We start from the raw sequence: 25,000 nt of genomic DNA, 5'->3' as shown, positions 1-25,000 counted from the left end.
TGTAGTGGAATTGAGTTCCATTTTCCAGTAGCTTGTATGTATGTATGTGTGTAATTATAATGGCTTTATACTATTGCTGTGCAGCACAATGCTATTTTTGAATGAGAAATGATTGTGTCCTTGCGGTCAGTAAAATATGGGCTGCCTGGTTCTGACCTCCTCTGTACTCGGTGTTGTTCCTCCAGTCGTTCAGGTCGATTTCTGCTGTGCCTGCGATGACCAGCTCCAGTTCCCTGGCATCAAACACGGACACCAGCCGAGAGTCCACCACCTGCACACAGACACACAGAGCTCAGGGCACACATCTGACCACTCAGCCCAACAGCTACTGCAAAGCCCAGAGGAGGAGGAGGAGGAGAGAGAGAGACAAATAGACTGTGTGTGTGTGTGTGTGTGTGTGTGTGTGTGTGTGTGTGTGCTCTGGGATATTGGCTGTTGCTGTACACCTTTCTGTCAAATTTGGATTATGCCATGATATATGCCATGATATATCTTCTAATCCAAATAAAGAATTTAAATGTGTGTGTGTGTGTGTGTGGGTGTATGAAAGAGAAATACAACAGGGTGTGCAAATATACAGAATGTCCAAACGATGTGCCTTGACCCGTCCTGGCATACCTCGTAGAAGCCTCTGACCATGGCCTGTGTCTGCTGAACAACCCCTCGCTCCACCCTCCACTTCACCATGCGGTCAATATACTCCTTCTTGTTCTTCTCCGTCACCTGGATGTTTGCTCCACCCGATTTCAGCTCCCGCTCTGTTACCTGTCACCACAATTTGTGTTTTCAGTGCTGTACATAAACAATGTTACCATATAACACTGGCTATATTTGTTACCATTAATGTTGGCTGTAGGGGTATCTGTTAGCCCATGGGGGGGCCTCTCACCTGACCGAAGACCTCCTCGTTGACTGTGAAGGTGAGGTCCAGGACGTCGGTGATGTCGTTGTCCTTCATCCACTGCAAACTCTGGTGGAACTCCTCATCTAGGTACTCCAGGTCACTGAGATCAGTTGCTCTGCCAATGACAAACAGCGCTCATGAAACATAGCCCTCATGAATGGCTTGACCTTATACATGTAGGCTATTTCCTGTGCATATGGAATGCGAGCATTTGGATTCACAGATCACAAGATCTCAAAACAGCTCTTCAACTAGCAGTAGTCTTTAGACTTTTCATATATCTATGAATATCAATTGATAACATACCTTGTCTTTTTGTTGTTTTCATTGACATTATTCACATAAAAGAATCAGTGTAAAGGACTAAGTGAATGTAATGATGAACTCACAGTCTGAGGAGGGCTTTGTAGAATGGTCGTGTGAAGAAGGCATCCAGCAGGTATTGGTGGATTAGGGCCAGACCAAGGATACGCCCACTAAAACGGAACCTGAATACACACACATGCACATGAACACAACACCACAAAGACAAATCCACACCTGTGCACACATTATGCTTGGTACCCTTCTCTTATAAAACTGTCAGAAACTGAAAAATCATTCATTGTAGTACTGTAAGTAAAGTTGAAACAGGAGACCCATGCAAATAGCCCCCACCCCCAAAAAAAGACAGCATAAATTACATTGACTAGTTTTCACAATAGTTTATACTTCCGGGAAGGGCTTTCTCAAGCTACACTGTCTATTTATGGAGAGTGTGAGGGTCACTCTAGACTCTTATGTCCAGAATAGAAACACATCCAATGACAATAGCAGGCCTTGTCTACTGTATCCTCCTTAAACATACAGGGCACTCTTAGCACTCTCTGCACAACAGTATTCGGAAGCCCATTTATTTCCTAATCTTTTCACCCGGTGCTTAACGCACCACTAGCTAATATATCACTGTGGGAAAAACTGCCTCTCGTTCCTGCTTCTTCCAAAACAGGAAGTGTGCGTGTTTATGAGAGGCGGGTGCGAGGGGCCTCACCATTCCAGATGGTTCTCCACGAAGGCAGACATGGGGCTGATCTGGACGGTGTAGGTGTCGTTGGCGGAGTACTCAAACAGGCCGTAGTACGGGTTGAAGAGCTCCTGGGAGAGCAGGAAGAAGAACTCACGTGACGGGCCACTGTAGTCCAAGCTGAGGGAGAGAGACGGACAGCAGCAGGCAGGAGGTCACACACACACACAGACAGACAGCCAAGATGAGACTTACAACATCAATGACATACAGTGGGCCCATTTTACAGACAAATCTAGGGGTATTAAGTAGATATAGTAAATTCTGAATGGAAATTAAAACTCAGAAAATCTCACCCATGTCTTGTATATATACACTACTGATTTAAGTAAGTTTGATATAAGTCTCATAAGATGCCCATAACTGATTTAAGATTAAAATTGTGCAATAGTAAATCACTCTGAGGGCCAGATGTACTAACGCTTTTGCACCCACTTCAGGCGTATTTGTTTCGCAATGTGCGTGTAAAATCATTGCGAGGTATGTACAAACAGGCCGCAATGATGTAAAGGCACAAACTGCCTGTTGCGGGAGCTGAAAGTGGCAGATTGCGTTTGTCATGTCATGCATTCATGGGAGGATCCAGGGGAAAGTGGGAGTTTAGCGTAAAAAGATTGGAGTAGAGTAAAGAGCACCTAATTATGTATTCCGCGGTATGTACAAAGACTGCTCCTGAAAGCGCACGTCTATTCTGCGCCTAAATACTTCCGCCTTATAAAAGCAGGTGTTAATCCAAATTGCAGTTCAAATCGCAATAAGAGAACCTTTCACCTTAGCGAAGACAACATAATTGCTATTTAGAGCACCAGTTTTTGTGGTGAAAGTATTTGTACTACCAAAAGCAACCTCAACTTGGCCTATCGAATGTCTTACTTTCACTTTCACGTCATTCACTTAAACTTTCCTACTGTACTTGCTAGATTTGACCAATCTTCCATAGCCTACGTGCACAAGTAGTTTGAGTAGAACTACTGATCTTCATTATCTCCCTGCTTGTTTACATCTTATCATGTATGGTATTATTTCATGATCGCTAAACGTTTGATTCTTTTTAATGTTGTCATCAGTTAACTTCATTCAACTGCGCTTGTATGTAGGCGCTGCCATTCAGTCGTGGACGTTCGTAAATTGCGTTTATGGGCAGAGAACGGCAGAAAAAGGCACAGTTTACACTAAGGATTGAACGATTGATAAATACGACGGAAACTTGGGTCTGACAGCATTCGCAATCTGCGGTGTGTCCATGACGCTGATAACACTACGTTCGCAAATGTATGTACATCTGGCCCTCAGGGTCAAAAGCAGTGAACACCAGAAAAAGAGAGGTTGTATAATACGGAAGAGTGTGTATTTCCTGCGGACAGGCAGACTCCTACCCTTCCTCTCCCACAAACGTGATGTAGAGCTTGTTCCTCTGCAGCTCCTTGCGTGAGTAGGCCATCACCTGGTTAAAGGTGCCCTCCAGCAGGTGATCTCGCCTCACTATCAGCCTGAAACACAATGTGTGTCCATGAGGACAGAATGAGTACATATAAAGCATATACACATACATACATACACAAACATATACACATACATTCTACATATACAATGCATACACATACACATATCAATACAACAACAACAACAACAACAACAACAACAACAACAACAACAACAACAACAACAACAACAACAACAACAACAACAACAACAACAACAACAACAACAACAACAACAACAACAACACATTACATTTCTATAGCACTTTTCTCGAGACCCAAAGCGCGTCACATGGAAGGGGGGACCTCACTAATAACCACCACCAATGTGTAGCACCCACCTGGGTGATGCACGGCAGCCATTATGCGCCAGAACGCTCACCACACACCAGTTTGAGGTGGAGAGTGAGGGAGTGAAGGAGCCAATTACAGTGGGGGATGATTAGGGGGCCAGATTGAATGAGCCAGATTGGGAATTTAGCCATGACACCGAGGAACCATCAACATCAACAATGCTCATTAGCAAATGGCAAATAACTTCACTAAGTAGCCTGTACGGTTTTAGGACAACATCTAACATACACTTTCTCAGTGTGTCTGTTATTCTCTGTGTGTGTGTTAGACATAGGTGTCCCTGGCAAGGGTTTCTTACTTGATCTTTCCGGGGCCCTGGCCATATCCTTTGGCTTCCAGTTTCCTGTAAAAGTTGCGCAGTTTGGCCTCAAAGTCTCTGCGGTAAGGGGCTGGTGCTCGGGCCCTTTGTGTCCCTGAGCACAAAGACAAAAAAACACAACATATTCAGAGATTCAGAGGATTCTCTATGGCACTGTCCTATGCATTCATCATAACACAAGACTCAAGCTGACCACACAATCACATCGAGGTCGGTATAGACCAAGGATCAACAGGGGGGTCAGCACTCTGAGATTACAACTGCATTTCCTGTTGAGGAAATTGGGCTTTTCCAGATAACTCCAGGGCAGACCTGCCCCTGATATGATGTAGATCTGTCAAATCCACCTCACATCAGGTCAGCGTCCATCTGACTTAAAAAATACCGGATGAAAAATACTGGGGAAAAAATGACCACCAGGAGAGGTAATCAACTGACACCACGTTGAGGACTCCAGGAGAAATACACAGTAGGAGAGAAAAGGTATTCAACACCATGTTGCCCCAGGCAACAGGGACACCAGGAGAAAGGGAATCTTGTCATAGATCCAAGATTAGGGAAGGGGAATAATAGGCTCCAGATGAGATCAGTAGAGCCGATTCATGATGGAGAGGCTGGAGGATCAGGTGGGTAAGTCGGAGGGGCAGATTAGACAGAGCAGATGAAAGTGACCCCTGACCTGGAGAGCTATCGCTAGGCAGACAGCAGGCAGGGAGCAGTGGCAGCCGCTCCTGAATGCCTTGTGCCCCGGGCAACAGCATGGAGTCAGTAAAGACAGTTACACATGCAGGGCAACACCTCCACTTGCAGAGCACAATCTGATACAAGACTGCATACGTTGTACTATACTCCAAGCCCAAAATAGTGTTATTCAAATATTACAAGTGAAACACATCTCTCATATTTAATCTCTCAAAAGACCAAAAACCATTCTAGGAATAACTCAAAAGGGAGAACAATGATTTGCCTCTAACAACACTGCTACTATTTTCAGAGATTGCAATATAAGTCAACAGTGTTACTCCACTAACCTGGGGAGTTCTGGGGTGAGGACCCTGGGGAGCAGCGGGGGGAGAAGCTGAACCCTGGGTGAAACGTGGTCAAGGGGACGTGGGACATGATCTCCTCCTCAAACAGACTGTGTGGGTGAGCAAAAACACAGAGAAGAAGAGATGGTTAACATAGTCAAAGCACAGGTGCAGAGGCATTTGGGATGCTGTGGAAAACACCGAAACATTTGTTTTGGAATTCCTAAAATGACAGTCAACATGGTTTCCCCTGAAGTGATCTAATTACCTTTCTATGTCAAGGAGCTAGTGAAGTGATCCCCATAATGTGTACCTACTGTAGTTACTTGAAATGTGGCGAGCAAACCTTTAATCATTCACAAATCGGTGAAAAGTATCGGCTGGATCAGGCATCTCTGCGCTGTTCTTATGCCTTAGCCTACCTCAGCAGCATGACCAGATCAGCATCACACGAGAGCTTCTCCAGTCTCTGGGTCCCCTCTGTGCGGATGTGGTGGACTTTCTCTCTGAGAACCCACACATAAACACACACACACACACACACACACACACACACACACACACACACACACACACACACACACACACACACACACACACACACACACACACACGTGTGTAGACAGAAACATAAAAAAATGTATCACAATCAGAGCTGTGCAAAATACTTGTACTTAGTAAGTAAAACACATGTAGATTTTCTACTTGTTCTTTTTTCTCAAGGCTCAGCAATTGTCTTTAAAATGAATGAACAAAACTGCATAATTGTGATAATGTAGGCAGGAGAACATATTTCATAAGTATTTATTCATATCTGAAATATTCCTTCAAACCAGCATCAACCAAGCCTGTACATACTTGAGCGAGTGATTCCGGGCAAAACTCGGCTGCCGCTCCTGCAGCACCTCAAAGATGTTGGGTTGCCGTAGAAACGCCACAATCTTATCATTGTAGGCTGTAGAGGAAAGGTAAGACAAGCACAGAGTCAGGTGTGAGTGTTAAGTGTGACTACAGAGTCAACAAATAGCCTGGAAACAAAGGTAGGTCACACAGTTCGACAGATAAATAAAAGTGTATTACATATATAGCGTTATCTGTATGTATCTGTTTTCAGCCTACATTAGGTTATACTGTAGATATAAGATAGGAGCATTTGCACACATTTGGCAGGTGTGTGTCCACATGCATGCAACCTGTGGGGTTGAAAAAAAATGGCTAGATCTCTTTCCATCATGACTTTACTATTACATATTTGTAGACTGCTCTCTACAAATGTGAGATCCTCCTCACTATGACACGCCACAGGCTAGGATAATGAGTGTGTTAGCCTGCTAAGTGTGTTAGCCTGCTAAGTGTGCCTACAACAGACGAGATGGCGTGATGTGATGTGCGGTACCTAATGGCACAGGCTCTTGCTGGCCTTGGCTGCGTATGGCGGCCACGAGGCTGTTCCCCGGCCGCGTGAGCAGAGACGCACCTCGACTGCGGGACACATCAGACGCCTGTGGAGAGAGGAGACGACGGAGGGAGACATTTACAGATGAGTGACACAGAATGGATGACATGCATGAGCTCACTGGGTTGACCATGCTGTGTTGGTTGAAATTTAGGACAATAAATTGAGATCAAACATTGTAAGCACTAAGAGACAACCAACAATAAGGATCTCTTGCATTAGTTTCCAATTCTACACACACAAATTCTCTGTTGTCTCTCTCTCTCTCTCTCTCTCTCTCTATCAGACAATTCCAGATAAGTGTGAGCACTGACTGACTGAGTGGCACAAAGAGGAGGTGATTGGGGTTGGAGTGGGGGATGGAGCTGGCCCTGGTATGGAGCCTAGATACGGGAGATCTGTGCCAGATCTGCACTAGACTCAGTCCAGTCACCCACTGTTTGGGGAGTCGAAGGTCCATAGAAGGAACAATAAATACCTGCAGTGGTACATGATTCCTCTTGTAGACGTGCAGTATACACTTTTTATAAATGGCCTGAGGTTCTCAAAGTAGTACTGTATGGTCATATAGGTCAAGTTTCTATCTCCAGTATTTCTCAACTGTGCTGTGAAGCTCATTCCTATGTGCAGATATTTGCTTCTTCTACCTTCAAAGTGAAAGGGCATGGTCACCCAAGAATACACAACACACACACACACACACACACACACACACACACACACACACACACACACACACACACACACCTCTCCTGCACTGTAGCTACGTAGTCTTTGCAGATGCTGACGGTGTGTGAGATGGTTGGGTAGCCGGCCATTCTGCAGTGGGATCCGAGGATCTATGAACGTGGTGGCACGACTGTTGTGGTCCACAAAGAATGACTGCAAACACAGGAACAACCTTTTACATCTCACATAATCACACCATTCCCAAGAAAAACACATTCTTCTTCAAATACACTTCAATTTGGCATCTTTGTATGCCTTTATTTTGACATATTGGCATCTTTGTATGCTTTTATTTTGACATGACACTTAGCTATCCAGCACATTCATTACATCAAAAGCAGCTCACACAGGATACACATCTACCCTACATCTTAATACTTCCATTTCTGTTTCATCTATTCAGCTATTAAGAATTTAAACTACATGGCATTGCGCAATGTTTAAATATTCATGCTAAGTGATTGTTTCTAAATGAACACTCTGGATGAGTTCATCACCCTGGGGAGGCAACACTACCGCCCTGCAGTCTTCAGACAGTGAAGTCTATGGGTCAGAGCCTCTCTCTGTGGGCGTGATGTGCACCCCTAGGGCGATGGCACGAGAGAGCTCAGAGTTGCTATGTTTCCCTGTGGGTCCATAACGTAACTACCCTGGAAATCCAGAGTTCTCGCGAGAGCACAATTTGAATTGTGCCCGCAAGATACTCTGGCCACGAGCAATGATCCAAATTTCTTCTATCTCTCGAGCGAGAGGGACCAATCAAATCGGTGTAGGCGGGACAAAGGCGAGCTACACTGATGACTGACACTGATGAATTGTTGTGATTGGTCGTAGCGTTATCCAACTGCGTGCAGTGAGAGTTTCAAATGCATGCTTGGTGCCGCCCCTCGAATTGGGCCATTTTCATTACTCGTGGCCAGACCCTTAATCTGAAAGATTCCAGGGTCTGGTTTACCAGGCTATAACGTAACAGGCCTTAAAGGAACAAGCCAACGTTTGGGAGATTAAGTTATTTGCTGTCTACCTTGTCTACCTACCTAGGGTGAGAACCCTACTCTTTAGGTGTCTTTAAGACAGCTTGAAGACTGAACGTTTGAACCTCTGCACCAGCACCTTTTCGTGTGGGTGTGCTGCAGCAACTGTACTGTAGGTGTCCATATCTCAGGGACTAAAATGATGCGTTGGGTGAGTAGGCTGCCTTGGGTGGACACATCACAAGGAAGCGAAGTCGTACCTTTCCCTGTGGGTCGGTCTTGATCTCCCACCCTCGGGGCAGCTCCAGCTGGGCGTCGGCGAACCTGTTGAGGAAGGTGACCAGGTCGCGGTTGTGCTGGTAGCGCTCGAAGTTGCGCGCGTCTCGCCGAATCTTCAGGATCATGTGTTTGAGGCAGGAGCTGTTGGTGAACATCCGGTAAGCACCCTGACACACACACACAAGAGACAGACACGGAGAGGGAGAGAGAGAGATTTCACTTAAACATAATTTTTAAAAATATGTTGACATGCACGAGCACAGTGAAAGTAAAATAATCAATCACATTACAGTAGTCCTATTAATTCCACATTACAGTCCATTACATCTACTCTCACAACCAGACAAGCATGCCCATGGTGTACCCAGCGGGTGAAAGGGTACTCACATAGTTGGCATGGAGGACAGTGAAGAACTCGGGGTGGGTGATGAACTTGACCGCTGGGCTCTGAAGCAGCTGCGTGATCTTCTGACAGTGGCCTGGAGAACAGGGCGTATCCCTTCTCAACTCTGCTACAGACATCACAGAAACATACGTGTGTGTGTGTGTGTGTGTGTGTGTGTATGTCTCTCTCTTAGCACAAACACACACACACACACACACACACACACACACACACACACACACACACACACACACACACACACACACACACACACACAGAAAGAGGACAGAGCTGGTGTACCATTGGCGGGTGGTGGCGAGTCTGCGGTCTCACTGTTGCCTGCTCTCTCCCCTCTGGAGCTGCTTTCCTCTTCCTCTCTCCTCTCCGTTGCCATGGTTCTCTGTATCGTTTGATACCTGGCAACAACAGATTTGTCAGCATCAATAGAACTTCGTAAAAATTGATGCATCCATTCTACATCCATCACACTGGTTCAGAGAAATATGTGATTTAGTTTGACATGCATTATTCTTTCTCTTGTGAATTTCCACTCAAGCATGAAAGACACATATATTTATTTATTTGGTCATTCTCATCCACGAGGACTCCTGTGACTGCAGACTACTGTGCTTAATAGAGCAAGTTATACTGATGATTCAATCAATAATGACCAGAGGTAGCCACCAAACACACAACTCATCTGAGGGGTGTGATTACAACTGGCATTTAATGACCAACAAGCACATGAAATCATATGCTTTATGATGCAGAACATAGCACACACACTCACACACTCACACACACACACACACACACACAAACAATTTCAGATAAGTGTGAGCACTAATTGACTGAGTGCCACAGATAAGATGTGACAGGGCAGGGGCTGAGACTCATTCAACTTATTCAAAATCTCACACACAAAATCTCTCTTTAACTCTGTCCACACATGCTATACACACAGTACATAGTGGGACTGGGAGTACACACACACACACACACACACACACACACACACACACACACAGAGAGAGAGAGAGAGAGAGTCATAAGAGAGAGCACCCCACCCCGCCCCTCCATTGATCACAGAACCTTGGCTGCCACAGACCACAGACAGGGCATTCACAGAGGCCCTTAGGTAGCAGCCCCGCCTCCTCATCTTCCTCTTCCTCACTGCTCTGTCTAGCCCCCAGCCCCCCCCTCCTTTCTTCTCTGAAGCAACAGTTACGCACCTCAGAGCAGAAAAGCAGAAATCTTTTACCACTTCCGGAATCAGGGTGAAGGCCAAGACTACTGAGAAATATAAACCAGCCTGTGCTTGTCAATCTTTGCACTTTTCTTTTTTTTTCTTTTTCTCCCCCCACACTAACACACACACACACCATACTAATTATTTATTATTTATTTTTTGAGGAGCAAAAAAAAAAACACAAGATTTTTACTCTCTTATACCCGTATAATGAGGTGTAATAAAGACAATCTTGAATCTTGATTAACCATAAAAGTGTTCTACTTTACAAGTTCTTATTTCTCCCACTTGCTTTTCCTTTCCTGTTCACATATATTTGTCTTGACAAAATACAGTGCAGTAAATAAAGCCTTTTCTCTTCTCTCCAGCAGGGGGCGTGAGAGGGCATGTTTGCGTGTGAGCCGAGTGGGCCCAGGCTTGAGGCATGAGGAAGTCACACTCACACTTGCACTCCGGAAACATGTGGGGCCTCTGAGTCATCAGCATATGGCACTTCATCACTAAATTGAGCAGAAACCGCCCAGCACATCTAACTAGCAGGCCCCTCTAGCCCTCAGAACCAGCCTCTGCAGCGGCCCACTGCTTCTGCTGCCTCTTATGGACATTCATGTAGTGCCACTTGAACAGACCTTCAGTATGAAGCCATTTTTGCACATAAACCTGCCCTCACTAAACTAATATTGCACACAACTTTCATCATTAAACTGTGGAAAATCTAACCTTACTGAAACAATGAATGCAGAACTTAGCATAGTTTCTATCCTGATCCAATCCCCTCCTGTCTCCACATAACCCCTATAGTTGTAATGAAGAGAATGATAAATGGCACCTACCAGGACCAAGGCAGGACAGATGGATAAATGTACAGATGGACAGAAAGACAGACACATAGGCTATTACGTCTCTATGTGTTTTGCTTTGTTCTTTTTTTTTTTTTTTTTCGTTTTCTGGTTCCCGGTTTCTGTGTGCAGATGATGCTTTAACTGTTTGCTCCTCTTGCGGATGTCTGGCTTTGCAAAGGGCATAGTTCGGCGTTGTAGTAGTGGACGCTACATTTGGGGCTACGCTTTGATTTACTGGGCACTTGGGTAGTCTGAGATGAGGACCTGAGAACGCAGGGCTCGCTTTTAAGGCCTTGTTTTGGTCTGTCCATCGCCCTCTTGTGAGTGGACTTTGGTTTGTCCTGTTTTTGCACAATAAATAGCTTAAATACATATACACAAATACACCACCATACATACTGTAGTCTTCTCATGTTTTTGCCAGCGGTTGCCATTTCTAAACTTTTGATCATGTTCCTGACCCCGACACAGTGGAATAACAAGACAGACATACGTGCGTGCACACATGTTATCGGAAGCCGCTGCCAGTCCCTTGCAATCTTTGCACTCATCTCTAGAAAGGGCAGCATTTCCACCTGTTCACCTTACACCTATCTGCCTCTGCTGAACATGGCTCTACTGTAGTTCTGTGAAAGCAACCCACACAAGCAAGAACAGACTTTTGCTGAGCAAGTGAGACGGAGAGAGAGGAAGAGGGAGAGAGACACAGGTAGGAGGAGATAGATAAACAGTGTGAAAGAGTGATAGAGAACAACAGATGAGAAAGAGACAGAGTAGGCAGGGGCAGAGATCAGGAATAGAGAATGCATGACAAAGAGTGAGAGGGGAAAGTACACAATTAAATAAAGCATAAGAGAAGTCCTCCCACGCTTCTTCACACCCCACCCCCACAACACGCCCACCCACATGCACACACACACACACACACACACACACACACACACACACACACACACACACACACACACACACACAAGCACACACACACACACACACAAGCGCACACACACACACAAGCACACACACACGCACACGCACACACACACACACACACACACACACACACACCGCGCACGCTGCAACGCGACGCGCTGCACACGCCTTTACACACGCCACACGCACACACACACACACACACACGCACGCACACGCACACGCACACGCACACGCACACACCTCCTGTTGAGCTGCTCCATCTGCTGGACGGAGCCGGACCGGCGCAGGCCGTCTGGAGTGGCGGCAGTGGTGGGCCTCTGCCAGGTGGTGGTGCGGTTGATGTGGTCCACATAGAAGACCCGGCCATGGCTGTCAATACGGGCCTCCCAGTCTAAACACACACACACACACACACACACACAGAGCAGACATACACATGCAGTTACAGCATAAGTCAATAACATCTATACACTTGTAATGCATTTATATATTATATTGTTATTATATTCTTTTTCTTTTAACATGTGCACATTTATTACAATAAAACTCTGATAGCTTCCAGAGAGACACCATGGCCTATAAAAATGAGAGTGGGTAGGGTGTGTATTTGGGCCTGTGGGAGTGACAGAGAGAGAGAGAGAGAGAGAGAGAGAGAGAGGAAGACAGAGATAGAGGACTGAGTCTTACTGGGAGGAAGAGGCTCGTCGATGGTCGGGTAATGGTGGGGGTCAGGCCGCAGAGCCGGGAGCTGACTGACTGGTGGATGACTACAGGGCAGAGGACAGTCACCTGCAAGACAGAGAGAGAGAAAGAGAAAGAGAAAGAGAGGGTTTTTAAACACTTGTTAATTGAACCAGTACTCTGAAGATATAATGATATAATAGATAAACGTTACTATATGTTGTCTATATAAGATGGTATCTATATTTTGGATTAAGGTTGTCTATGTTGTAGAAGTTCTCATGCATTGTGTTTTAAGGATGCAACCACAACCATATAAAGGCTTGTGTAGACAGAGGAAGTGAAGAGTCATAGACAGGCACATAGTTCCCTGGAAAACTGGGTTGCAAAACTGGGTTGCAACATGTGCAAGTGTTGAAGTGAAGTACGTATCATTTCATCTTCACTTCACTGTCTCACTTATCACAAGAAATTCCACTTACAGTATGCTACAGGTTATAGGTTTGCGTCAATACAGATACGATAACATTTCATTTAAATTTAATTCTACAGTATTGACAGAGAGTCATTATCCTTCCCAACAGGAACAGAACTAATATATATATATATATATATATATATTAAGGAAATGAGAGTTACTACAGTGTGATATCAGGGTCATCCTGCTGCTACTCACGTCCGGTCCTGCCGCTGGACCCTGCCACCGGTGACGGTCCATTTCCCACGCTGCTCTGGGGGCTCTGCACGTGCGTGGCCGGAGCCTCCTCCCACTGCGGCCGCCCGTCCCCTGGCTCTCTGCGCTGGGACCCTGCCCCATGGTCCGGCTCGGAGGAGCCCAGGACACCGTTGACCTGCCGTGCCCCGTCCCTGCCGTCCATCTCCTCCTCGTCTTCCTCCTGCGTCGTCCTCCTGAGAGGAGAAAGCGCCCGTGGTGTGGCGGGCACTGTCCAGCGACAGAGGGCTCTCCGTGGAGTGCCGGTCAGCGCAGTGCGGCTGCAACAGGGCACGGGCTCAGCTCTTCCTCCTCTCTCCCTCCTCCTCTTCCTCCTCCTGCGGCCCCGCCACTGCTGCCCTGAGCATCCAGTGGCCGTCCGTCTCCGTCCAGCTGGTAGATGAGGTCGGACAGGCGCTCCACGGACCGGCTGCGGGGCAGTGCCCGGCGTGGGCATGGCGTGCCGTTGGGCGAGAGTGGGGCATGGGGCTCCAGCACTACGTCTTCATCTTCCTCATCCTCATCTTCTTCTTCCTCCTCCTCCTCCTGGCTGACCGACGGCTTTTGCTGACCACAGGTCGACTCGTCGCCGTCATCCCCGCCCTAAGTGGGCAGAGGGCAGGCTGTGGAGCAGGCGGTGAATCGCGGATGTAGTGCGTCTTGCCCAGGCGTCTCGGGCTCGCCGCACGCCGAGGCGATGACCGTCTCCAGCTCGGACACGGGCAGCGAGCAGGGCCGCGCCTTCCTCCGCGGGGTGGTGCGCACGCGCAACAGCGAGCAGCCCTCCTCCAACTCGCCCTCCATCCCCTCCACCACCACCTCCTCCACCTCCTCCTCCTCCTCCACTTCCTGATGCTCCTCCTGCTGCTGCCCTGTCCCTGGCTCTCTGCGCTGGGACCCTGCCCCATGGTCCGGCTCGGAGGAGCCCAGGACACCGTTGACCTGCCGTGCCCCGTCCCTGCCGTCCATCTCCTCCTCGTCTTCCTCCTCGTCGTCCTCCTGAGAGGAGAAGACGCCGCCGTGGGTGTGGCGGGCACTGTCCAGCGACAGGGCTCTCCCGTGGGTGCCGGTCAGCGCAGTGCGGCTGCAACAGGGCACGGGGCTCAGCTCTTCCTCACTCTCCCCTCCTCCTCTTCCTCCTCCTGCGGCCCCGCCACTGCTGCCCTGAGCATCCAGTGGCCGTCCGTCTCCGTCCAGCTGGTAGATGAGGTCGGACAGGCGCTCCACGGACCGGCTGCGGGGCAGTGCCCGGCGTGGCATGGCGTGCCGTTAGGCGGGGAGGGGGCATGGGGGCTCCAGCACTACGTCTTCATCTTCCTCATCCTCATCTTCTTCTTCCTCCTCCTCCTCCTGGCTGACCGACGGCTTTTGCTGACCACAGGTCGACTCGTCGCCGTCATCCCCCGCCTCGTGGGCAGAGGGCAGGCTGTGGAGCAGGCGGTGGATGCGGATGTAGTGCGTGCGCGGCGTCTCGGGCTCGCCGCACGCCGAGGCGATGACCGTCTCCAGCTCGGACACGGGCAGCGAGCAGGGCCGCGCCCCTCCTCCCAGGGGGGTGCGCCTGCCGCAGCGCGAGCAGCCCTCCATCCCTTCGCCCTCCATCCCCTCCACCACCACCTCCTCCACCTCCTCCTCCTCCTCCACTTCCTGATGCTCCTCCTGCTGCTGCCCTGTCCCTGGCTCTGCGGAGGCCCCGGCTCTGCCGCCCGTATCCTCCTCCTCCCACTCCTCGGCCACTGGCGTCATCGCTGTGGACAGCACCGCCCCATTACGACTGTCCCACTCTGCTCCTCCTCCGACCTCCATGGGCTCATCAGGCACCGGCTCGCCTCCACACTCCTGCTGCCCCGAGGGCCGGCCCATGGCCTCGGTGTGGGGCTGCGTTTCATCCTCTCCCCTGGGGTGTCTCCTCCTCTCGTCCTCCTCCTCCTCTTCCTGCGTCTCCTGCTGCACCTCCAGCGCTCCTCCCTGAGCCTCCTCCCTCTCCCCTCGCTGGCTCTGTAGCTCCTCCTGGGACCCTGCAGACCCGCCTGGCGCACACGCAGATGTGGACACTGACTCTGTGTCCATGGGGATGTCCGGGGCCCCTGTGGGCTCCCCGTCCAGCGGCAGCTCTGGAGTCGCCTGGTCCAGGCTCATGGTGTCCTCGGCCTGGGTGGCGCGGCGCCGTGCGCCCGTCTGTCCACCCTCCTCCCCGGGGCCATCCAGCTCCTCCCTCTCGGGCTCCTCCAGCACGGTGGCACATTCCGGCTCCGTGCTCAGAGACATGTCCTCATCATCTGTGGACACACACACACACACACACACACACACACACACACACACACACACACACACACACACACACACATACAGATACACATACAGATACACACACAGCACAAGATTATTGCTAAAGCTTACAAAATTATAGGAAGGTTACTCATAGGACAAAGTTGCAAAACAGTCACAACCAGTGCTCAAACCAGTGAGCTGGGAGCAAACCATGAAACTAGTCAGTTCTGTCTCTTCTTTTGAAAGAAGAGAAGAATAGACAGATAGAGACTGATAAACAGAGAGAAACAGCCACAGACAGAAAGAGAGACAAAAAAGAGGCTTGAAAAAGTTGCTTGAACCTGGATGAATAGAGGAGGTGATCTCAAATCTGAATTGCAGTTGACCGCTGACATACTCTGTGGGTAACCTTCGGCCCAGGGAGTAACTGACAACCCGATCTCTTCAGGGTGGGAAGACAGCACAGAGGCAGGAAGAACAGGAGGAGGTTGGAGTAAAGACAAGAAAAGACAAGATAAGAGAAGAGAGGAGAAGAGAACAGAAGAAAAGAGAGGAGAAGAGAAGAGAAGAGAAAAGAGAAGATAAAAGAAGAGGAGAGAGGAGAAGAGAAGAGAGGAGAAGACAAGAGAAGAGAATACAAGAGAGAAGAGAGGAGAAGAGACAAAAAGAGAAGACAAGAGAGGAGAGGAGAAGAGATGAGATGAGACGAGACGAGACGAGAACACAAGAGAGGAGAGGAGAAGAGAAGAGAAGAGAAAAAGAAGAGAAGAGAAGAGAAGAGAAGGTGAACAGAAAGCAGATTAGGTCTGACATTAAGCATGGTGATCATTTTAGCAGCAAAGCCCTTTCCCTCTCATCCCCTTTTCAATTAGCCTTCAGCCCAGATCGGGGTGACCTCCTGGGCTCCAGTGAGTCATTAGTAGACATTAGCAGGCAGAGAGCAGCCCTAATATTCAGCATGGCATTAAATGACCTGGGGGGAGGTCACATACAAGAGATATTATCATGTTTCATTTTATCCCCCGACTTATAAATCTGGCATGGTATAAATCATAAACACTGGTGGGCTCTCTCTCTCTCTCTCTCTCTCTCTAAAGTGCTCCCATTCTATCTCTCTCTCCCTACCATGTTTTTCTCTTGTGATGCATGTGATATGGTAAGCTTTGTTGATTGATGATTGATATTATCAATGAAAAGTATGTGGTTTATCGGTGTAAGTGGTCTGATAAAAAAGTGTTAAACCCCCCCCCCCCCCCCCCCCCCCCAACTCTTTAAGGTAAACTACAATTACTATTTATTTCATTTGCATTTGAAAAGCATTATTGGCATGATATTATAATGGATTTTGCAATTATATTATAATATGAGTGTGTTAACTGAATAAAGCCTCTGGTTTAAATCAAATATATAATCTCTCTCTGCATACCCGATAGCATGCTTTTCCAGCAATCTCTGTACAGGCATCGACAGCTTGCCCAGGAAGCGCTTGATGATAGGGCGACTTTTGGCAAATTTGTCCTTCACCTCGATCTCCAGGACATCCGTGGGCAGAGAAACAAAATTAAACCGCTGCAACACAGAGAGAGAGAGAGAGAGAGAGAGAGAGAGAGAGAGAGAGAGAGAGAGAGAGAGAGAAAGAAAGAGAGAGAGAGAGAGAAAAGAAAGAGAGAGGTGGAGGGGGGGGGTAGAAAAAAGTCAATACCATTATTAATACAACAGAGATGAGAGAGAGGGGGGGGGGGGAGAAATAGTAAAATGGAGGGTGAGAAAGCGAGGGCCTGAGGAGATATTAGAAAACGATAAAGTTGAGAGTATTAAAGGGATCAAAAAGGCTGGAGCAAATCCTAAGACCAGGGTGAGGCTTATTACTATGAAGACTGCCCTCATCACGTCCACCCTTCTGTAAACAGCTGTAGCGCCGTACAGAATCACAACAGAAGCCCCTGCAGCGCTGTCCAGGGTGCTGACCCTGCATTCTGTCTGTGTGTGTTTGGGTGAGAAGGTGCCAGTGTGAGATTTGTAACTGAGGACCCTCATTTCAAAGGCAAAGTGCTAAGTCGGTCAACAAGCAGAGTTCTCCAGTATAAGCTATAGCTTTTGTCTGGCATGTAGGAGCATTGAGCTAATTCATCAATGCTTGCCCTTATCTTGTCTTGTCCATTGTATTATATTAGCAAATTGACTTTGTTTAGTTATTAAATTAGTTATGATTAGACTTAAGTAAGAATTAGACTTTGCACTTAACCCATCTTTCAAATGAAGGCCCAGAGACTGTGAGGTTTATGTTGTATTTGATGTGACTGTTCAGAGAAATGAGAGAAACTCTATAGACTGTGATCTCTGGATAAAAAGAACTTGCTCTGCATATGTGTGTGTCTGCATATGAGTGTGTGTGTGCATCTGGGTGCTGACATTCAGCTAGCCGAGCATTCATAAAAGCATAAAAGCTAATATGCAATGACAGGTATAATACTATGTTTGTGTGCTACTTGGTCAATACGTCAGTTGGGCTCAAAATAAATATACATTATCTTTTTCTCAAAAAGGTGCTTATCAATCTAACCTTTTGCTTATCAGCAAAAAGGTGCTTATCAACCTGCACAATTCCATTTGAAAAGATCAGCAACACTTATGAAGTCAGTAACACTTATGAAAGACTTAAATAAGAACAAAAGGGTAGTGAAAGGACTGAGTCTGGCAAAGATTGAACGCTGCAAAGTGAGATATTTGGATGATGAGTGCCTGAAATAAGTGCCCAGTATTACCGTGAAGCAGCAGGAAGGATTAAGGCTACAGCCATGAGTCATGCAAAGCCTTTCAGGCTAAATACTGTATCGGTGGTCCTTGCTAACACTCACTGCCTGCTCAACTATAATGACGAGGCAGAGCCATGAGAAGTGAGTGTACTGAGGATATACCAGGGACTGTGGAACTGCAGCAACTACTTAAGTCTGCCTCAGTGTCCCTGCAAAGGAGCCATCTAAGTAAGGCTCTCTCCAACATGCAAAGAGGTGGGAGAGGGAGAGGGAGGGAGAGGGAGAGAGAGGGAGATGAAGTGGGAGTGATCCATTATTAAAATGTCTTTGCTGAGAATAGAACTGTGTGTGTGTGTGTGTGTGTGTGTGTGTGAAGGGGCGGACTGGCCATCTGGCATGCCGGGCATTTTCCTGGTGGGCCGATGCACCTTTTGGGCCGATAAAATAGTCTATATAATTGACTTGTGTTTTGCCAACAATCAGCTCAAAGGAAAGACAGCAGCCCATTGGTTCATTTTCCATACTGACACTGGACTGATCCAATAACAGCTCTTGTAAGGCCCCACCCCTCCCATTTTGGCTCAGAGCCAGGATTTTGTGAGCGCATCAAAATAGTTACTCGAAGTAGCCTACACGTAGGGTTGCCAACCTTTCCGTAAAATACGGAATCGTCCCGTATTTGAAAGGAAAAAGATGTGTTCCGTATTGAACTGCCGTATTGAACTAGACTGACTACTAGCTACTGGAAATGTAGGCTACAAAACGTCAAGTCATATTAATGCACAAGCCAACTAAGCTGTAACGAAAGACATTATTGCTTGTATAGGCTAGCCCAGTAGTTTTTAAAGTGGGGGGCAACGAGGGGGTGCCAGGGGGGCCTCAGCAAGTTGGAGGGAAAAATAAAAGCAAGAAATAAATACATTTGAAACATTTAAAATATACTATGAGGGTTGTTATACAATGCCATTATAATAATGTGACGCATATCTGAACATATTTCCCATGATAATGACTGGGAACAATAGTAGAGTGGTGGCTCTCATATAGCAGAAAGCCCCAAATAAAATGTTACACACTGTATGCTCCATCGTGATGTGGTTGTGGCTAAAATAATTATTAGATTAGCTTAATGTATTTTTACATTTGCCGTAGTATTTTTGATGGGTTTAATTAATAAAACATCAAGGCGGTCCTTGGCCAGAACCTAGTGGTATTTGGGGGGCCTTGTCGTGGAAAAGTTTGGGAACCCTGGGGCTAGCCTACTTGAATATGGAGATCATGTCCTCCATGGCTACCTTCTGATCAGTCAGAATGATAGTGTAGGCTACACAGAAGACAATAGGTCAAGATTGTACTTTCTGTAGAGAAGGGCCATCTGAACACAGCAAGTGTTTGCGGTCAAAGAAACGTTAGCCTGTCCATCAGTTATTTATTCTTCTTAGCTCAGGTTTTTAACCTCAGTCTGTCAGTCAGCTCTTTATTTTGCTGATTGCAGTCTGCCAGCTGAAGAATATGGCAGTTGTTGGGGTGTGACCATAGCTTTACGTGTATATTTGGTTAACAAGGAAATTAAGCAAAGTAAGAGGGCAAAAGGTTATCTGAGGATAGAAAGGTTTCCATGACAACACCCACGCTGTTGTAGCAGGCAGCTCACTGCGTCGGGATTAGTGTGTGCTTCACCTCACTGTGTGTTCACTGTGTGCAGTGTGTTTCACTAATTCACGGATTGGGATAAATGCAGAGACCAAATTTCCCTCACGGGATCAAAAGAGAATATATACTTATACTTATACAATTTGAGATCTGCACCAAATTTGAGGCTGAAGCACCAGTGCTCCATCCTTTATCCTCACAAAGGGGTCAAAGGTTCTCCTATTTCCTATATGCAACAATCCAATCAGAATTTAGTGTCCACCTTCTCAGTAGATTACTGATGTCTTGGCAAACCAATAAGGGATATGACATTAATCCACTTTACAAATCGTTTTTGGGTGTTGTCATGGAAACTTTTCTATCTTCAGATAACCTTCTGTCCTCTTACTTTGCTTAATTTTCTTGTTAACCAAATATACACGTAAAGCTATGGCACACCCCAACAACTGCCATATTCTTCAGCTGGCAGACTGCATTGACAGACTGAGGTTAGTAAAAACCTGAGCTATGAAGAATAAATAGCTGATGGACAGGCTAACGTTTCTTTGACCGCAAACACTTGCTGTGTTCAGAAGGCCCTTCTCTACAGAAAGTACAATCTTGACCTATTGTCCTCTGTGTAGCCTACACTATCACTCTGACTGATCAGAGGTAGCCATGGAGCACATGATCTCCATATTCAAGTAGGCTAGCCTATACAAGCAATAATGTCTTTTGTTACAGCTTAGTTGGCTTGTGCATTAATATGACTTGACGTTTTGTAGCCTACATTTCCGTCAGTCTAGTTCAATACGGCAGTTCAATACGGAACACATCTTTTTCCTTTCAAATACGGGACGATTCCGATGAACGGTTGGCAACCCTACGTGTAGGCTACTTCGAGTAGCTATTTTGTTGCGCTCACAAAATCCTGGCTCTGAGCCAAAATGGGAGGGGTGGGGCCAAACAAGAGCTGTTATTGGATCAGTCCAGTGTCAATATGGAAAATGAACCAATGGGCTGCTGACTGTCTTTCCTTTGAGCCGATTGTTGGGAAAACAAATTAAATTATACAGCTTAATTTATCAGCCCAAAAGGTGCATCGTCCCACCGGGAAAATGCCCGGCATGCCAGATGGCCAGTCCGCCCCTGAGTGTAAGTATGGATGTATATGTGTATACATGTGTGTGTGTGTGTGTGTGTGTGTGTGTGTGTGTGTGTGTGTGTTTGTATGTGTCATTTAATCCCTGGCTCCCATGCCTCTGAAAACTCAGCGGAGAAAGGCTGCAGTCCCTGAATGAAGGGCAAACCTGCTCTGAATTTGAAACAGGACCAGAAAAAAAAGACAAAAAAGAACATCCACCCACCCAGCCACCCATCCACCCACCCAGCCAGCCACACTCCACCTCTGAGCCTCTGTCATCCTGCATAGCTGGAGGGGCACAGAGGGGCACTGGACGCCACGCTGCCTTTGCTGATCTGCCCCCCCCCCACACACACACACACTCCCACACTCTCCTGCCCCTCCATTCAGCAGCTCTTTCATATCTGCACCACCAGTCACCATGGTTCCGTATCCACGGCAACCCTCTGGGCTCCCCTGCTGTGCAGATAACGTGGGTCATGTGACTTCCATCTCTCTCTCTCTTTCTCTGCTGGTGTGAGCTTCGCAAACATACACATACACATGCACACACACACACACACTACTTGCCTTGAGTATGTTTTATGTGTAGCCATATGTACACACTAGCCATAACCAATCTTTATCTAGACAAAGGCTTTTGTGTCTGTGTGTGTGTGTGTGTGTGTGTGTGTGTGTGTGTGTGTGTGTGTGTGTGTGTGTGTGTGTGTGTGGAGCAGGAGTGTGTGGCTGCATATGTTACCAGGCTGTTAACCTTGCTCACATCACAGGGGATGTGGCACTGGGACTGAGACAAGGATGATGACAGGCAGACAGTGGAGCGAGGGAGAGAGGAGATGGAGAGAGAGAGAGGTGAGGGAGAAAGAGATGAGGGAGAGAGATGGAGGAGAGGGAGTTGAAGATGAAGAGATGGAGGGAGAGAGAGAGAACCTGGAGAAGACTTCTGAGGGAGTCATTAACCGAAGCTTGAGTCACCAAGCCAGCTCTTCCTCCCTCCTCTAAGAGGCAGATGAAAGGGACATTAACCTCAGTGTTCACTCAGCTTTCACTCCTTCTCTTATCTTCCCTTCTCTGCCTACTCCTCTGCCACGCTCTCATTCTCATTCTTTCTCTCTGTCACATTCATGCATTCATTCACTCATCTATCCATCTATCTATCAATCCATCCATCTACCCACCCACCCATTCATCCATTCCTTCTCTCCTTATGTCTTTCATTCACTCTCTGTTTAAAGGCAGCCTACACGACAGAATGTGTGTCTCTCTCTCTCTCTCTCTCTCTCTCTCTCTATTCCCTCCTCCTTCTAGCTCCTGTATCGATATATCTCTCTCTCCCTCCATCTCCATGCCTGTCACCTTCTCCATGACTTGACCTATATTCAATGCTCTGCAGCCAGGCCATCTCCCTCTCCTCTCCCTCACATGATCCTGATCTGACGGATTCACTCAGCCCCATGAGCTGAGTCCAAGCCTAGGAGATACACACAGAGCCACCCTACACCATGTTGAATATGTGTGAATTTGCGCACACACACACACACACACACACACACACATGTATACACACAGAGCCACCCTACACCATGTTGAATATGTGTGAATATGCGCGCACACACACACACACACACACACACACACACACACACACATACTGTACGCATGTATACACACACACACATATATATATATATATATATATATAAATCTGTGCTCACTAGGGTTGCAAAATTCTGGAAATTTTCAAAGTTGGAAACTTTCCATGGGAATTAACGGGAATATATGGGAATTAACAGGAATAAACGGGAATTAATGGGAATAAACTGGGAATTTTTAATATGGAAAGTTAGTCTATAACAGGGAACTTAAACGTAGTGGACAAAACCCCATCTAGAGCATAATATTAGTTAAAACAACCTGATTTAATGCAATTTCAGTCGAATTTGTACCCTGCACATCAGTCAGTCACATGCACAAAGCAATCAGCATATAGGCTAGACATAAAGGAAACCTATGGTGCGTTCACGTGCATGGGAAAAAAAGGTTCCAACCAATCGGATTTTGTTGTTGAGTGGTGTGGTGTGGTGTGGTGTGGTGTGGTGTGGTGTATCTTGGGCAGTTCAGTGTTGCTAGTTTAGCATGCTAGTAAACAATAGGCAGAGAATGGGATTCCCGCTAGCATGCTAGTTAACTTTGTATGCTAAGCTAAGCGAAAATACAAACATTCAAATCAAATTGCTTATTACGAAACAAAATGTTTGTTTACAGTTTGTATGAATTCACAGTTAATTACCATAATCACCTTTAATTCCATTAAAGTTTCCAATTTGGAATATTTCCAAAATTCCCCAGCTTAACTTTCCATGGTAAGTTTCCGGAAATTTACCGGAAATTTTCCGCCCCTTTGCAACCCTAGTGCTCACCCACACTGAAGTTACATGACTTCATACATAAACTGAGGTGCATGGCAACCATGGTGATACACTCTCCTCACACTCACATCCGTGCTGTGCACAGTGCAGGGCAGAGAAAACATCTCATGCAGACAAGCTCTGTGTGGAACTGATAAGGAAAGCAGTGGCTGATTCAGCTGAATTTAAGGCCCACACAACCACATCCTCCACACCACTACACCTAAGTGAAAAAACATTATCTGTTTCACTGAAAACCACGGGTGTAGCAACACAGTCTCACAAGTACAATTGGACAACCTGCTAACCACAAGGAACTACTCATGACATCATATCATATCATATCTCGATATCATAACAGAGAATTGTATCACATAAGGGATATATTGAGAAACCAAGCAACCATTAGAAAATGTCATTTTCAGCTAGTGTTACATGACGTGACGACATGTTTCACACTTCAAATACATATGCGATGTCATTTTTCTCACTTCCTTTTTTTGGAGCCCTTAACACCCACAACATAGAACTGAGCACGTCAGTTCCCCACCAGAGTTTGCAAAGCTGCACAGCACAACAATGCAAAGCTGCAATGCAAAGCTGATGGTGATCAGTGACTGAAAGAGATACTCATGGATTTCAGAAGAAGTGGTCACTGAATGGATTTTGTAATGCAAGGCACATTCCACACATTTAAAGTTTGGTTCACAAGTGTTTTTATTTGTGTGGTGTGTTTAGAAAAAGTAAACTTGGTGTTTTTTGAAAACTGCGATGTGTGTAAACTGTGATGTGTTTTGAATGAGTGAAAAAGTGAAAGCTACAAAACAAAAAAAACGGCTCTTTGTGTGGCCCTAATGAAGGCTGAGTATGGGGAGACACTAGCCAGTAGTCGATCGGACACTGAAGCTATTTACAGAGGCTCGTTAAACACAGAGAGGGCTGGAACATCTGATGGAGAGATGGACACAGTGTGTACATTCACAGAGGACAGCTCAACTCTGAGTCTGAATGGTTCTGCATTGAGATCAGACCATCTGTTGTATATCTGCATGTAACTTTGCGTCTGTGTGTGTTTGTTTGTGTTTGTGTATGTGTGTGTGTGTGTGTGTGTGTGTGTGTGTGTGTGTGCTCACTTTTATCATGTTGTAAAGTAATGTAAGTGCACACACCAGAAACCTAAAGAGAGGCTTACAGTACAGTTTTGAGGGCATTCCTCTCTTGCGTTACACTGTGGCCGGGACTCACCTCTCTCTGCCAGACGGGGTTGACCGTGTTGCAGACGATGCCGGAGCGCTTCTCCTGGCCGTGGTGAGGCAGTGCGGGGAAGATGCTGTGCTTGCCCGGGTGGATGGCGATCTTCAGGTAAGGGTCCGGGTTGAAGAACATGCCCTTCT

The 25,000-nt window shown here is 46.8% G+C and overlaps 1 protein-coding gene across 1 annotated transcript in view; it reads right to left on the bottom strand.

Annotated features, from left to right (window-relative positions):
* hecw1b (HECT, C2 and WW domain containing E3 ubiquitin protein ligase 1b) overlaps positions 1 to 25,000 on the bottom strand; it is a 48,151-nt gene that overhangs the window by 5,394 nt on the left and 17,757 nt on the right. Inside the window, 23 exon segments of the mRNA XM_048257651.1 lie at positions 157 to 271; positions 619 to 765; positions 890 to 1,019; positions 1,294 to 1,392; positions 1,935 to 2,087; positions 3,344 to 3,457; positions 4,101 to 4,215; positions 4,801 to 4,860; positions 5,153 to 5,259; positions 5,572 to 5,655; positions 6,008 to 6,104; positions 6,546 to 6,651; positions 7,353 to 7,487; positions 8,569 to 8,754; positions 8,975 to 9,096; positions 9,273 to 9,388; positions 12,240 to 12,390; positions 12,687 to 12,788; positions 13,357 to 13,535; positions 14,372 to 15,671; positions 16,008 to 16,108; positions 17,093 to 17,235; positions 24,852 to 25,000. The exon segment at positions 24,852 to 25,000 is cut by the window's right edge and continues 21 nt beyond it. Of these exon segments, the coding sequence (XP_048113608.1) occupies positions 157 to 271; positions 619 to 765; positions 890 to 1,019; positions 1,294 to 1,392; positions 1,935 to 2,087; positions 3,344 to 3,457; positions 4,101 to 4,215; positions 4,801 to 4,860; positions 5,153 to 5,259; positions 5,572 to 5,655; positions 6,008 to 6,104; positions 6,546 to 6,651; positions 7,353 to 7,487; positions 8,569 to 8,754; positions 8,975 to 9,096; positions 9,273 to 9,388; positions 12,240 to 12,390; positions 12,687 to 12,788; positions 13,357 to 13,535; positions 14,372 to 15,671; positions 16,008 to 16,108; positions 17,093 to 17,235; positions 24,852 to 25,000 (4,011 nt within the window).

Source organism: Alosa alosa, chromosome 1, assembly GCF_017589495.1.
Source record: "Alosa alosa isolate M-15738 ecotype Scorff River chromosome 1, AALO_Geno_1.1, whole genome shotgun sequence".
Taxonomy (NCBI): domain Eukaryota; kingdom Metazoa; phylum Chordata; class Actinopteri; order Clupeiformes; family Clupeidae; genus Alosa; species Alosa alosa.
Note: the sequence above shows the minus strand (reverse complement) of the source record. Positions and strands in the feature narration are given on the sequence as shown.